Source organism: Marmota flaviventris, chromosome 10 (assembly GCF_047511675.1).
Source record: "Marmota flaviventris isolate mMarFla1 chromosome 10, mMarFla1.hap1, whole genome shotgun sequence".
Lineage (NCBI taxonomy): Eukaryota > Metazoa > Chordata > Mammalia > Rodentia > Sciuridae > Marmota > Marmota flaviventris.
In genome coordinates, this window is record NC_092507.1 from 49,874,229 (window position 1) to 49,890,836 (window position 16,608).

The 16,608-nt window shown below is 38.4% G+C and overlaps 2 protein-coding genes across 8 annotated transcripts in view; one reads left to right on the top strand and one right to left on the bottom strand.

Annotated features, from left to right (window-relative positions):
- Patj (PATJ crumbs cell polarity complex component) overlaps nt 1-16,608 on the top strand; it is a 387,785-nt gene that overhangs the window by 114,383 nt on the left and 256,794 nt on the right. For all 7 annotated transcript variants that reach the window (XM_071617901.1, XM_071617905.1, XM_071617899.1 and 4 more), the window contains exons 20-21: nt 1,066-1,473; nt 11,633-11,756. In XM_071617901.1, the coding sequence (XP_071474002.1) occupies nt 1,066-1,473; nt 11,633-11,756 (532 nt within the window). The remainder of the gene's footprint in view (nt 1-1,065; nt 1,474-11,632; nt 11,757-16,608) is intronic.
- LOC114100332 (protein AF1q-like) lies at nt 3,025-3,399 on the bottom strand. Its single transcript, XM_027945007.2, has one exon. It carries the CDS (start codon nt 3,397-3,399, stop codon nt 3,127-3,129), a length of 273 nt encoding a protein of 90 aa, XP_027800808.1. The 3' UTR covers nt 3,025-3,126.

Consider the following 16,608-nt stretch of genomic DNA (forward strand, 5'->3'; position numbering starts at 1 on the left):
CTTCACCACGATGATGTTGAGCTGTGTGAAGAAAGCAATGGGAAAGAGTAGAATTATCCCAGGCATTTATATCCCGTAATACTTAGGATAGGAATTATCATTGATGTCTTAGAAGGAATTGGGCCTCACTGGACTCTGCACTGACAGGTTCCCCAGGGTTAAGTCAGGGGCTCTGCAAATCCATATATACATTAGGCATTAGCCAGAAACTCAATAAAATTTCTGCACATGTAGAACTATTTACTTTCAGTGGTATGTACTGGCTTCTAATTAGTGAAATTATAAGTTAATTGAAAAGCATATTGTATTCTTTTCTTTTTCTTATGCATTTGCAGCATAGATGAAAAATATATTTATATGATACAAATGAATCATACTTAAAAGTAGTGGAAATATACTGCCCATTTATTTTATAATTTTTTTGTTTGTTTTACGTAGTTACACATGACAGTACAATGATCTTGACATATCATACATTTGAATCAGATGGGATATAATTTCTCATTTTTCTGAGTTGCAGAATCACATTGGTCATGCATTCACATACATATACATAGTAATAATAATGTCTATTTCATTCTACTATCCTTCCTATTTTTTGAACATTGAATAGCTGTGATTTCTTTTAAGTTACTTAAGCTTGATGATCCTGATTTTTTAGTCTTTGCTTTCTTAAGTATTAGTTTTTGTATTTATGTACTACTTTTTATATTGAGTACATGGATCAAATATTTAGTGTGGCAGTTGACAAAGTTCCCAGTTCCAGTGGAGAATTTTCAGGTGGTTAATGTATAATGAACCTTTTAGAGTAGTCATTCACCTTGCCAAGGGCAGATTTCTACCTCTTATTTTACTGTTTTTCCTTTTTCTGGGTTGCGGGTTGTTTGGAAGTGAGCTTCTGTTTCTTCTTTTTGATGGAGAAATATAGCTCCTGATCATGTCCACCATGCAGTGCTTATGAGGTGGTGCACTGCAGCTATGGCACCATTTTAATGTTCCATTTAAGGTACATGCTGAGCTCTAAGACGGGTGCAGTTTAACATTTTTTGCAACTTTTCCTTACAGGGATTTAGAGATGAACCCTATTTTAAAGAAGAACTTGTGGACGAGCCATTTCTAGATTTGGGAAATTCTTACCAATCTCAACGAAAAGAAGTAGACAGCAGCCAAGAAGCCTGGGAAATGCACGAATTTCTGACTCCTCAGTTGCAGGAAATGGGTGGAGAAAGAGAAATGCTTGTTGATGAAGAATATGAACTATATCAAAATCAATTTCAGTCTATGGAGTTATATACCTCTTCTAATGTTCAGGAGGCCACTCCTGTGCCCTCCAGGCAGGAACTCCACTTTGGTACACAGTGGTTACATGATAGCCACTCAGCTGGCGAACCACCGGAGGCTCAGAATGCAGGACCCATGATGAGCATGTACTCCCAGGGGACACAGCAGTACAGCTACAGCCCTGACCACACGGTGAGGCATTGTGACTTTGCTTCCACATCCTCCCCTCTGCACCCCCCGCCTATCCCTAACTCTCATAGCTGTTAAAAAAAAAAGCAAAACATCAGCGGATCTTTTTATGATGGATGATTGCTCTAAGATGTACCACATTGTGTGTGGCCATGAGCATAAGTGTCTCTTGGGAATCTGTAAGCTTCACTTGCTTTGGTGTCACAGTGGATTTCTTTCTGCTTTGCTTTTTAGTGATGTTTTTCTCTTGGTTTCTTGTTTCAAAGAAGAATTCTTTTAACATTTGTGATTTTCTTTTAAATTCCAATTATGGGAGAAAGTGGTTGTGTGTTTCTTACATGGTATATTTGTCAGGGAAAATCAAGGCAAAATTAATGAAAAACACATTGTATCTTTTTTTAAGGGGGATTGAATGTCTTTATTAAATAAATGAGTAAACAGCAGCACAAATCAGCAGCAGTAATTTTGGAAGGAGTGGGAACAAGGTGTAGGGGCAGAATGTCATTATTTATTTCATGGTCTTAAGGTAGCTTTAGAATTGTGCCTGAGGCCCACTGATTAGTGGTATCCTGTATTGCAAATGAGGAGGAGGCAAGACTAAATACTCAGGACCAAACCTTATGCCTTTCAGAAGGCTAAATCAGAACCTTACAAATTATTTTATTAGCAAGGTTTTTTCTTAAGATTTGAAATCTGATTTTCCTAAGCTAGAATTATCATCCCACAGTTAGAGGCAAAGTTGTAAGTGAATAAGCTCAAGAACATCCTTTTGGACTATGGAGGCTGAAAAAAGGATCACAAGTTCAAGTCCAGCATGGACAACTTAGACCCTATCTCAAAATTAAAAAAAATAAAATAAAATGGGCCAGGATATAGTTCAGTTGTAGAACACCCCTGAGTTGAATCCTCAATACTGTAGAAAACAAAGAACACTTTTTGGAAGGAAAAAGTTTCAACTATTTTGAAATGATTTAGTGCTTTCCCATATTTGCATTTTTTATAATGTATTATTTCCTCTTGTTTTATACCTTTGCCCCCAATTTCTCTGGGGAAAATAATGTATTATAAGAAGGAACAGAATTAAAAAAGAAGACAATCACCTTAGCATTTTGGAAACCATTCTGTTGTGGCAAATCGTCTTAAAAATTAGAAGGTTTTCATTAACTCTGGGAAAAATACTTAATTTACTGGTAACCATAGAAAACTACAAAGGTTTGAGCAATCTTTTTCTTTTGTGTGGTGCTAGGAATCAAACCCAAGTTCTCACATGTGCCAAGCAAGTGCTTTACCCTCTGATTTGAGCAATCTTTGAAGCTGATTAAAACTGGAATCAAAACTGTCTTCCATTTTGTACTCCTTTATTACTCCCTGATGCCTCCACAAAGCCTGTTTTCTGGGGTTAATAATCCAGGGGGTGGGTATGGGATTTCTATGATCCAGTACTCGATTGCTTGAACCCTTTACTTTAGTTTAAGGGCTTTTGAAAGAAATGGAGTAGATAGATAGATAAATAAATAAAAATCAACTGGCAGATTCATCAGCACCACCACACAATAGAGGCTAGAGAATATGATTAATTTGGGAAAGGAATGAGAAGGAAGGGGTTTGAAAGAGAAGACAATAAGGGCAAGGTGGTGGGAGAGATAAGTCTTGGCCTTAGAGCAAATTCAATTCCAAGAAGTGGATGCTGGCAACGGGAGCTCTCCATAAGTTGAAGGTTCTATACTCTAGGAGGGTACCACCTCCTGGGTTTTTCTCTTGCTCTGCTCCTGTTGCTTGCCCAGTCATTTTGCCATTGCTGCTGTCCTTGATCTTGTAGGTGCATATATCTGACAGCCCCAGGCCTTCCAGCTCCAACAGATCCAGTTCTAATATAGGCATCCTCCAGAAAAGAAAGGAGCTGTACTGGCTACTCACAAGATCCCTCATACTTTCCTGTTATCAATGAATTACTAGAGTGTTCCAAAGACAGAGGGAGGGCCTCAGGGGCTCCTGGGTCAAGATGTCCACAAACTCCTGTATACCTGGAAGGAGCAGCAGCCTTTCGGGGCTGCTGAGGTCCCTCTCATATTTCTCTAAATTGCAGTGCCTCAGCAGTCCTTGGGGAACCTATGTGCTCAGTTTGGAGCCGGCCAGGTTTCATCTACATTTTCTGTATCTTGGCCATTCAGTGTTCTCTGTGTTCTATGTGACTCAAAAGCAGTGTACACTAGAAAATCATCTTTGCGTTTGAGATACTGTCTATGTATAACCTGTCAGGAGAGTATTACATTTTAATAGGTTTTCCCTTGCTATTAAGTCACCAGTGAACTTTATTTTTTATAAAATTATATTTAACCAGACTCAAGTTGAAATCTTTTATTAGGGACTTTTATTAATGTTTTATTTTTATTTCCCACCCTGAATTAATTTTTAGGAAAATGAAAAGAAAGTTACTGAACAAGGATGCATTTAGAAAACCAGCTTAGCAGTGCACTCAGATGCAGTGGGCTGTGCTGCCTGCAGAGGCTGGCATCTTTCCCAAGGCCATGTGCAGACAGGCCTTTCTTTTCTCTCCCACAGGGCCAATGGAGGTGGTTTCTTCCCCTCCTGCCCTCTTTTCTCCTCCTGCTAATCTTTTGGGTCTGTCTTCTGGGCAAGATTGTTTGCTAGCTGCATCTATGGGACTCCTGAAGTAGAGGGCCCTGGGCACTCTACCAGGGAACAGTTGTTTTTGGAATTTGTATTGGTCCTGGAGAGGGAAGAGGTGATGCACAATGGACCAGTGTGTGCCGTTGACCCTGCTTGCCGCCTTTCGTCTTCGCCAGCTCCTCTCCTACATCCTAAGTGCTCAGCCCCAGATGAATTATGCAGTTATATTAGCAAGTTAGAATTAGAGATCACTGAAAATTCATAAATATCTACTTGTTATGGCTGTTTTTTCCTCTGTAAAAGAAAATTTTCTTTTCATTTAAATGAAAGGCAACTTGAAATATCAGTGCTTTTTAACATATAAACTTTTAAGGTTATAGATGAAATAGTTGAATATATATTCATAATATTTACTTAATAAGTTTAGTTAAACATTTGTATTTTAAAACATGTTAATTTGTTTTCTTATTCTCACACTTAATATTTTATTCAAATTCTTTCAATACATATTCAATGTCATACATTTACTACAATCACGTTTTTGATAATTTAACACAGTTTTACAAATATATCATCTTTCTTTCTAGGTATTTGAGACACAGCATTTTTGAATACATACTGTCACTCAAAATTTTATCCTTATCTAAAGTACTCATTTGCATAACATTACTATTTTATAAAAAATCCTTATCAGGTAATATAAATGCTTTTCCCAATGTAACCACTTACTGCATTGTTTGTGTTCTTTAAAACCTTATTCAACAGCACTTGCAATTTGAAGGTCTTGCATCCTAATTACTAAATCTGTGTTAAACTTCATTTGCCCCCTTTACCAGTTCAGCCATATTTGCTTGTTAGAGCTGTTTTCTTCTACAAAAAGGAAATTTTCTATTTCCCCAAATAAGAGGCAATCTGAAACATGAGTCCCACTTAATATATAAACTTTTATAGATAAAATGTGTAGTGATAATTTTTTTATGTTTAAATGTATAGCCATATTTTTTATGTTTAAACATTCATATTTTTAAATCTGTAAAATGTTCATTTCTTGGCCTATTTTTAATTAATGATATTATTTAAGATTATAGAACATTGATTATTTCAGCCCTAATGTGTCCTGAGCAGTTTTATTTTCTTTAAATAATTCTGGATTCTTGCTTGGGGTACTGATTCTTTTCCTCCCTTCCATAGTGATGACAGTTTATATCCACATTATCAGGGTGGGCTTGGGTTTTCATTTGTCCACCTTTCATTATTGATGAACCCTGTAATGATAATTTAATCTAATTTATCATTGGGTACAGGTTGAACATCCAAAATGCTTGACACTAGAAGTGTTTTGGATTTCAGAATATTTGGATATAGATATGGATATGTTGGGGATGAAACACAAGTCGAAATCAAATCCATTTATATTTTGGGTACTGGGGATTGAACCCAGGAATGCTTGTTTACCACTGAGCTACCTCCCCACTTCTTTTTATTTATTTAAAAAATTTTAATACAGAGTCTTGCTAAGTTGCCGAGGGCCAAAAAGTAATTTTGCCTATTATTTTTAGTATGCCTGCATTTTGATTGAGACTGTCATATGAGGTCAGATGTGGGTTTTTCCACTTGTTGTACCATATTCATGCTTAAAAATTTTCAAATTTTGGAGCATTTCGGATTTCAGGTTCTCAGATTAGGGATACAACACCTGTTACATTATGTAATTTTGCAAGCCCTGAGAGATTTTTAGAAATACATTCAAGTGTCTGATAAATATGTGATTTTTAGTATCTACTTAGAGGGTGCCCTCCAAAAGAGTAGATTAAATATTATCATTTCTATGTTGGTTGTAATGTCCATTTTAGACTATAGATATTAGCAGTATTTGTACCTAACTGCTTTGGAGTTCCTCTTTCTCCATCACTCTCATACTTCAACTTAGTTGAAGGGTAAATCATGAAGTTTATAGATCTGGTTTTTTTTGTTTTGTTTTTAATCATTGGTAAGATACACAGAACACAATTGAATGTTTTAATCATTTTTAGGTGTAACATTCAGTGGCCTTAAATATACTTAGATTATTCTTAGCCACCACTTTCCCTATCTCTAGAACTTTTTAATCTTCCCACTCTGAAGCACTTTACCTACTGAACAATAACTGGTATTTATCCCCTCTCTCATCCCATCACACCAACCACCATTCTGTTTTCTGCTTAAGAATTTGACTGCTTCATACAAGTGGAATGATATAATATTTATCATTATGCATCTGACTTTTCATTTAGCACAATATCTTCAAGGTTCATCCATGTCATGCAGGTGTCAGAACTTCTTTCTTGGGGCTGAATCATGTTCCCTTTATGTATACGTCAAGGAGAAAAAAAATTTTCCTCTATGCTAGTGATTAAGACTTATGAGCATTAACAAGAGAAAAAGAAAGAGTTTCTATGGGGGTAACAAAGGGGTTTGCTTAGGAAGGGCAAATGTGGTGTTAGAACAAAAACGAAATAAGGAGGTTAGTGATCATGTTGATTTCTGCGGGTGTGAGTCCTGGGGTAGGCCCAGTCCAAGGGAGTTGATGACAGCCTCCTATTCCAGAAGTTACTACTTTAAATCCTGTTAGGGAAGCTGTAAGAAGCCTTGTTTTGCTTTTTTCCTGCATCTGCCAAATTACAAATGTCTTTAGCTTAAAATAATCTTTTTTAAAAAATATTTTTAGTTGTAGATGGACACAATACCTTTATTTTATTTATTTAGTTTTTTTATGTGGTGCTGGGGACTGAACCCAGTGCCTCACATGTGCTAGGTAAGTGCTCTACCATTGAGCCACAACCTCAAGCCCAGCTTAAAATAATCTTTATATCCAAGAAGTTCCCCACGTATATACCACGTTTTGTTCTTTCTTTGATCTGTTGATGGATGTTGGGTTGTTTCCATCTTTGTTCCTTGTGAATAATGCTGCTTTGGACATTGGGGAATAAATATCTGTTCAAGTTCCTGCTGCTCTTCTGGGTTGTCAAACTAAATGATCAGAGTGCCTCTCCAAAGAACAGTGTTATTTATTTGGGAATGACAGAGCATTGCAATGGGAATACATTTGTCCTAGTAAACTGTTAGTGAGTGCAAGGAGTTTGAGGCAAGGGGAAGCTATTAAAAAGGGAGAAATTGCTTGGCACACACCTGTAATCCCAGCAGCTTGGGAGGCTGAAGCAGGAGGATCACAAGTTCAAAGCCAGCCTCGGCAACAGGGAGGCACTAAGCAACTCGGTGAAACCCTGTCTCTAAATAAAATACAAAATAGGACTGGGGATGTGGCTCAGTGGTCAAGTTTCCCCTTAGCTCAATCCCTAATACTTCCCCCTGCCCCTCTACCCCCTGAAAAGGGGGGACAAATTGACACAATCTACTTGAATGCAAAGTTCACTGACTGGTCTTGGAGACCCAAGGCAGGAGTTGGTCAGCTCAGTAGTGGAAATGCCCATTGATAGAGGCAAACATTCTGTTAACAGCATGTTATCTAAATTGTTGCGGTCTTAAAGAATGTTCAAGATAAACTCTGTAACTGAAATTCGTGTCTCCTTGTAAGGTATGTAAAGCATGGGGTGCACTTAGAATGAAGGGGAAATATCTTTGGGGTTTTTAGAAAGTCTTTGAAAAAGCCCTTCTCTCAGACTGGGAAGAGCCCTCCTCCTTCTTAACTTCTCAGCTCCACATTGTCTGAGTCTGACAAGAATGCTTTGGTCTTGGTGTTGGACGTTCACCAGTATACAGGAGAGGTGGAATTGTGCAATCAAATGATGATCCCATATTTGTTTTGAAGAAACACCATTCTGTCTTTCATATTCCCACCCGCAGTGCAGTTTTCTGATTTCCCACATCTTGGCCAATACTTGTCTGCTAGGTGTGTGTGTGTGTGTGAGTGTGAGAGAGAAATACCATCTCATTGTGGTTTGGGTTTGTATTTCTCTAACTATTAATGATGTTGAAAATCTTTCATGTATTTAGAGGCCATTTTTATTTAATCTTTGGAAAAATATTTATTATAGTCCTTTGCCAATTTTAAAATATCTGGTTCTCATTTTCTGTGTATCTGAGTAATAACTCATAATGTAATTTTCATCTAAAAATATCTTTTTAGCCTCAGGATTATTTACTTGAGAGAATAATTGTTATTTTTGTCGTGATTTAGAAGGAAAATACTGAATTTGTTTACTTAAAGATTGAACCTTTCAAATGTACCATATTGAAACCTAGGTTTGGGTATCAATCATTTATTTATCAGTTACATTGCTATTAAATTTTATTTTATTTATTTCTTTTGTACTAGGGATTGAACTCGGGGATGTTTTACCCCTGAGCTACACATCTAGTTCTTTTCATTTTTAATTTTGAGACAGGATCTCACCAAGTTGGCTGAGGCTGGCCTTGAATTTGAGGTCCTCCTTTCTCAGCCTCCTAAGTTCCTGGGCATGCACCATAACTATGCCTGGACTGCCATTAATTTTTCAAAAAAAAAAAAGCCGGTTTTGATAAAAGCCCCGATTCTTTACTTAGGCCTGCAGGTGCCCAGTGGGTAGCTGAAAGCAGGATGAAGCTTGGCATCTCTGCCTCCATCTTGAATCTGTTTCCTCCTTTACTTTAAAATTTGGATCAGGTCCCTGTTCAGCTCTGCACATAGGCTTGTTAATCATTTAATGGGTATTCACCTAAACAGCAGGCTACAGGGTTTATTAGCTCTAACTTTACCTAACCTATCTCATTCCCTTTCAAGGTCGAGGCAGGATTTGCTGCATCCTGTTTTTCACCCCTGGAGTGGCACATGGAAGACTTCATTCCTTGTCCTACCCCTTCCAGAAAATCACCCCATCATCCTATGATGATATGCAGCCCCCCCAAACAGGAGTGATCAAATCATTGGAACCAAATCGCCCCTCCCCCACGCAGGGTCCTAGGTCCCAAAGATCAGCATCCCAAGCAACAAGTGGAAGCTTCAGGGCTTCTCTGGAGCCACGTCCCAGAACCAAAACCAAAACCTCGATCCACCAGACCACCGTTTGACCAAGACTGCTTGACCCTTGTCCCCTGCCCCAATTCTTCTCTGTTTAAACCTGAAGCGCCTGTCAGCACCTCAAGACAGGGCCAAGATGTTGGCTCTTTCTTTGCCTTCCCAGCATGGCCATGTTGACTGAAGTTTTTTACTGCTTTTCACCATTACTTTTTCTGTTTGTTTTTTTGGGGGCAAGTGGGTCCCCCAGAGTCAGGCCTTTGGCCTAGGTCTCTGCTAATAGCTTATTCTTATTTATTTTATTCAAGACAACTAAGTAGTTAATCTCCTTTCTTACCCCTACATAATATTTGGGTTGAATTCTATGTTCTTTAGGCTCCTTTGGGTATCTGAAGTGATTATGTCCATATTTATATTCAAAATTTATTTGAAAAAAGCCTGTAGTATTTAGTATACCATTTCACAAGAAAACCTTCTCTTACCATTGAAGAGAAAGAAGGTTCAGTGAAGTCTGGTTATGATTTTATAAAAAAAAATTTAGAAAGGACCATTGTAAAAAATGTAATTCATATTTTTGTTTTGCATAAGCAAGATTTCTAACAATGAAGAAGTATTATTTGGCCAGAAGTAGTGGTGCATGCCCTATAATCCTAGTGGTTCAGGAGGCTAAGGCAGGAGGATCATAAGTTCAAAGTCAGCCTCAGCAACTTAGTAAAGCCTTAAATTCCTTAGCAAGACCCTGTCTCTAAAGATCCAAAAAAGGACTGGGGATGTGGCTCAGTGGTTAAGCGCCCCTGGGTTCAATTCCTCGTAATCCCCCCCACCCCAAAAATAAATAAATGAATAAATAATAGTGTTATTCATCTTAAATGAATTAAGATAGATCTCTATGGTGACCATAGAATTTAAATTCATGCTTACAAATTTTTAAAAATATATAATAAAGTATGTATGAAAATTTTTTGTTCTATATCTTAGTCTGTGTGTACTGCTATAACAAAGTACCATTAATTACCTGTGTAACTTACAAATAACAGAAATTTGTTTTTTCACACACTTCTGGAGACTGTAAAGTACAACATCAAGGGGCTGGAAGATTCTGTATTTGGGAGGGCCTGATTTCTGGTTCATAAATGCCATTTTCTAACTGCTTCATAACATGATGGAAGGGGCGAGGGCCCTCCCTCTGAAGTCTCTTTTATGAGGGCACTGATCTCCTTCATGAAACTTCCACCTTCATGACCTAGTCACCTCACCAAAGGCCCCGCCTTGTGACACCTTTACCTTGAGGCTACAGGGGCAGAAAACCTCCATTATCATCCTAGCAGGGTCATAGAATTAAATCAACATAGGCTAGGTTAACAGAAGGAATGAAAGCAAATTTATTTCACAAATTTCATGTGGCACAGGAGCCCTCATAAAGAAATGAAGACTCAAAGAAGCAGTTAGAATCTATTATTTGTGTCCTGGATTGGTAAAGGGTAATAAACTGTGAAAATGTGACCAGATCATGGGAGGAGGCTTAAAACATAAGTTCTTCTAATGAGGTCTGTAAGGGATTCTGTCTCAGTGTCTCATCTTTGAAGATACAGATGTTGACTTTCCTTCTAGTTTAGGGAGAATGGCATCTTTCACACTGAAATATCTGTTTTTGTCTTCTGCGGCCACGAAACAGCATGAAGGACACAGTGATCATCTGTGTCTCAAGTCCTTTTGATTTAAATAGTCAGTGTATGAGAAGAGCATTTTTTTTTTTTAAAGAATTTTTTAATATTTATTTTTTTTAGTTTTTGGCGGACACAACATCTTTGTTTGTATGTGGTGCTGAGGATCGAACCCGGGCTGTACGCATGCCAGGCGAGCACGCTACCACTTGAGCCACATCCCCAGCCCCGAGAAGAGCATATTTTAATCCCTTCCTAAGTTAGGACTTCAATGTATGAGTTTTAGGGGGTCACAAACAGTTTTAGCTTTCTGGCAGATTGTAACTTCAGAGAACCAAGAAAGCATTCGTATATAAAAGGAAAGTGCTGTGAGTTAGGTTTATATCCAGGTTTTAGGTTTTGGTAACTAGATGTTCACTAGGCAGATAAGAATGCTAGGGGAGGCAGAGCACAGGCTTAGAAATATGAAAATTTGCAATTGTCTTTTGGGATCAACAGTGAAGCTATTTAAGTTGTGGGCATCTGAGCAGCATGATCAGGAGATTGTGTGCTTCCAAACGATTGATCGTGCTTGTGATGGTAGATGGATTTTTTATTCCTCCATCTTGGTATATGTTTATTTAAACCTACTTATTAATGTTTACAAAACAAAATTTTTGTTGGAAATCTAGTGTTTGGAAAAAATAAGTTTTACTAGCCTTACAGACACTGAGTAACCAGGATTTGTCACTGCTTAGCACAGCATACAGTATCCTATGAGCAAAACTGTTTTTAGGTCCAGTTCTCCACTCTTATTATCTGGTTTGAATAGCATTATGATGTTCCGAATTTATTCATAAAGTACTAATGCATTTCTACTTTTCTTCCTCTCAAGATGAAAGAACATTTTGGCATTGATTCCCTCCCATCCATATCCTCAACTGATGGAGATTGTCAACATAGCAGATTTGATGACATGGAAAATCTTAATTCGTTAGCAAAAAGCAGTCTGGATTTAGGTATGTGAGTTTCGCTTCTTATAAGCACAAATTATATTATTTGCAATCTTTATTTTGTATACAAAATGGATTTCACTGTCATACTTTGATTTATTATGATGTTTTAAACTTAAATCTGTTTATTAATCTGCTTCAGAATATGCAAAAGAATAACCATGACTCAGATTTCCACTTAGAATTTTCAGATTCAGTTTTCTGAGAGGGCTACATTTTCTGAACCTCATTTTTCTTTTTATTAGAAGTATGCATTAAAACTAAAACTAGTTCCTTACACTGAAATAAGTTTCTACTAATATATGTTAAAATCTCTAATGCTATTAAGTGGTATTGTTAGATCACTGAATGGGGTGGTTAAATATTAATAAAGAGAGGCATATTTTAAACATTTATGATACATTTTATAGCCATATATTACAGTCAATTTTAGTACATTAATAACTTAGTTTCCATTAAAGATTTCTAAAAGTATTGTGCCTCTCCTTGCCTCTCTTTAATATCAGCTCTCAGCTACTTTTGAAAACTTGATTTTAAAACATAATTGTTCTTCATTCAACACTGAAATATTGAATGTCATTATAATATTAGCATCCCTAGGTGAGCTGTATAGTTCCTCCATGCACTGGGATTTACAGAACTACTGTTCAGGATTTATGCTGTCTTTTACCTGTTACAGCTCTATGTGAGGAAGATTCTTCCTCTACGGGCATTTCTCCTATTAAGAGATGGTGGCGGGGGGGAGAGCTGTAGAATGTGATGTAACTGTTTTATATGAGATCAGAATTCTGTTATGTAATATCTGCAGAGTGGAGTTCTCATGAGCTGGTAACACCTGTCAGTTCCCTGTGGGTCAAGACAGTGCATGGGTGGTTACTCTTGAATGTCTGTGACTAGATGTGTCTATCCAATTTTTCAAGATCATATATACTTGGGTGAAAAAAGTGCCTTTTGTTTTTTGGCTCTGAAACTCTCCAGGCATACTACATTGTAAATTCACATTTCTATGATTCTCTGACTACTGAATCCTTGGACATGAGACATAAAATAACACAAATGAATAGGCTATCTGTTTGACTTCCATTGGGTCTTTGTGGCAGTCTTGTCACTGTTTAGGACCAGATCTTCTTGTGTGGGGGTGAGCGGCTCCCCTGTGCACTGCAGCATGAGTAGCTACTTCCCTGGCCTCCACCACGGAGGGCAGTGACAGTCCCTCTCCCAGTCTTGATCAAAATCAGAATGTCTCCAGACATTGCCAGATGTCTCCTGGAGGGAAAACTGCCTCTGTGGTTGTAACCATTGCTTTATATCCTCAGGACTGAGAGGAGGAGACTGGATATATGGGTGGGTGTCTGGGGAGTGATGCAAGGGGTAGTTGGGAAGAAGACAGGGGATGATCCAGTTAATTGGATAATCCAGTCCCATTGATCTGAGTCCTGCTTTGCATATCTTCTGAGTGAGTCCAGAGTTCCTTCATGTGCCTTCTGCTGCCTGTGTTAGTCTCTTATGAAGCTGTAACAATCTACTACAAACCTGATGGCTTTAAACAGTAGGCCTACTTTCTCACTGTACTGGAGGCTAGAAGTCCTGCTTCAAGGTGCCATCAACACCTGTGAGGGCTCTGGAGAAGAACCTGTTCTTGGCCTCTCTCAGATGCTGGTGGCTTCTGTGTTCTTTGGCTCACAGCTGCATCAGTGCAGTTGCTGCCCCTGTCTTCATGTAGCTTTTTTAGCCTCATCTGGCTCTTCTCTTCTGTCTCATAAGGACATCAGATTTGGGGCCCACTTGTGTAATCGAGATGATCTCACCTCAAGATCTAACATTCATCTGCTAATACCCTGTTTGCAAATCAGGTCACCTTTTTAGGTCTGGGACATATCTTTTGGGTGGGAAGCACCATTCAACCACTACATTGCCTTAATCTGTTACTTTTCAAGACCCTAGGTATTCATTCTTCGAGATTATAACTTTGGGAATGATGCTAAATTCATACATCTTAGACCTGAAAACACTTACTTTTAGGAAAAACTTTGAGAGCCTCCACAATGTTGTATGTTAGGCAAGAATATTTAGATTAGTGCTAACCATGGTGGGTTGAGGGATTATTGGTACAGAGTTGTTAAAAATTTCATCGGCATGTGTATTGAGTTAATTCTATTCTAATTCTCATTTTTCTCTTGAGATCTCTGTCCAGCAAATATAACTCTACTTCAGTCCCAGGCCCCTCTGTACTAAGCTGTTAACTTGCCATGTCACCAGGCAAGCCCCTGGCCTCTCCACACCTTTCCATTTCCTCAGTTGTGAACTGAAGGATTTGGTCTAAGTGTTCTCTGAGGCTCCTTTCAAATCCATAGCTTGTTATCTACTCTCTGAGTAACAGACAATCTTAGATTTTATAGGACAATCTAAAAACCATTTTTGAGAACCTGTGTTCTAAGGGCTATTCTTGACCCTGAGATTAATCCAAAATGATGTATAACTATGGACCGGTTATGTAACTCAGTGGCAAAATGCATGTTGGGTTTAAGCCTTAGCACCACTAAAACAACAATGAAAAAAACCCAAACCAATATTGTGTTATCTTTAAGGTTCTTATACTCTTCATGAGCTATGAAACTACACCTACAAAATCACATGGCTAATAATATAAGGCATACAAGCTAAATTCCAAAGAGTAATACACTTGGTGTAGCAGGATTTCAAACAGAAAGTAATTCCATTTTCCTGTCTCCTACTGCCCTGTCCTGATATGTACCTACAGTGGCCTTGGATGAATTTCCACCATTGGCCCCAAGAGCCAGTGCATGTACTCATCTGCAGGCCTGTCTTGTGCTGTATACTAAGCTTCTGAAGGACAGGATGTATCTGATTCTGTTACCATAGTATGCACTCAAGAAACGTTTGTTCAGTGAGAAAGTGATATACTGCTCTTGGAGTTATTCCGCAGCATGCCAACCCTCTAATTTTTTTTTCTTTCATTTGCTCAGTTAGACAGTCACCCAGACCCCCCCTCTTCTTATATTCTTCTTGCCTTTTTTTGGTACCATTCTGACCAAGTAATAAACCTTTTGAAAATTACCCGCTTTCTCTCCTGTAAGCATTAACTTCCATTTATCCAGAAGTTTTGTTTTTTTTTTTAAAGCTTCCCTGTTTTTCTAACCTCTGTGCCCCTGTTTTGGCCATTACCTAACAACTGGAGAGGCCCTCCAGGACGTGATTTGTTTTATGGGCTCCTGGGTCCTGTGGTGCACTTGGAGAACAGCTCTGTAAAGTGTGTGTCAAGCACTGTGAGAGGTCAGAAATGTGTGCCTGAGCACCCACAAGGGTCCATCGAGGAGGCAGTAGAGCAAAGGGCACGGGCAGCCTTTGCATGCAGTGGGTAATGAAAAGTTTAAACAAACTGCAGAACCTGTGCAGCCTAACTGTGTAATTTAATTGAACAGACTGCTTTTACCAACAAAGCTGCATGGGAAATAGCTCTGCAAATAGAACCAGATCCCTGGTCTTAGGCCTGGTCTCTGGTTTTAGGCCATCCTGCCTGAGTCTTGCCCCCACCTCCAGGCCCTCTTCAGTGTTTGTGCTTTCTCAAAATAAAATGAAGTATAGAAGCTACATTAGACCTTTTATCTTTATCACATTTTCTAGCTTAAGTTCTGTAAGAAATTTTTAAAAATTCACAAGAAGCATCAAATCAAATAATAGATGTCTATAATCTTAATAAGGATTACAATTTACTTATCATTTCGATCAAAGCTATGCTATTTACTATTATCCAAGGGTTATGGTTTGAACCTGGAATATCCCAGAAAAGCTCATGTGTTGAAGACTTGGTCTCCAGGCTGTGAAAGAGGCAGCTCAGAGGTGGAGCTCTTAGGAAGTAATTGGATCATGAGAACTCTGACCTCACTGATGGATTAATCTACTGATGGATTCATTGCTGAATGGACTATTGGTAGGAGATGTGACCAAGTTAAAAGGCATGGGTCCTTGGGGGTGTGCCTTTGGACTGTCCCCAGACTCATTCTGTCTCTGTTTCCTAGACACCATGAGGTGAGCAAATTCACCTGCCAGGATTCTCTGCCTCATGAGAGGCCCACAGCACTGGACCCTGTCAACCATGGATTCAAACCATGAGCCCAAATAAATCTTTCCTCCTTTAGTTGATTTTCTCAGGTATTTTGTCGCAGTGACAAAAAGCATATCAATCAATATCATAAGCATAACATATCAATCCTGTAAAATAGTATTTCATCATCTTCCTTATATTTGAGCTTTCATTCAACACTTTAATCACATAATTGGTGATGTTTTAAAATTTCTTCAGAGAACAAAAATTTCAAAGAAATATTTTGCAGGAAAAACCTGTTTTTACCTATGCATCCTGTGAAGCTGTGCCGTAAACCCCAGGGTAAGACTCCTGAGGGTCCTCCCCAGGCACCAAGGCTGCCTGCTGCTGGGCCCTCCTGGTTTCTCCATTTCTCGTCTTGTACTTCACTCTACGCTGAGTTGTGCACACTCACCTCTTCAACAGCACTGCTTTTCTATCTGTAATTATTGTATTTTCTAGAAGAAAATGGAGAACAACAAATAATTCCTTAGGTTTCTGTAAGATTTGCCAATACCTTACAAAGCACTTTGTATGTAGATTTTAGTCTCTCTCTACATTGTTTGACTAAACAGAGCTATTTTAGGCTCCCTATTAATGTTGTTTGAATAAATACCATTCCCAGATCACAGAAGGTGTTTAATCAGAAGTCTCAAACCACTTTTCAAGGTTATAAAAGATACACATGTTCTTTAAATGGGCAGAGTGATGCAAATAACTGTTATCCGTGCTAATAATAACATTAGCTGTGAA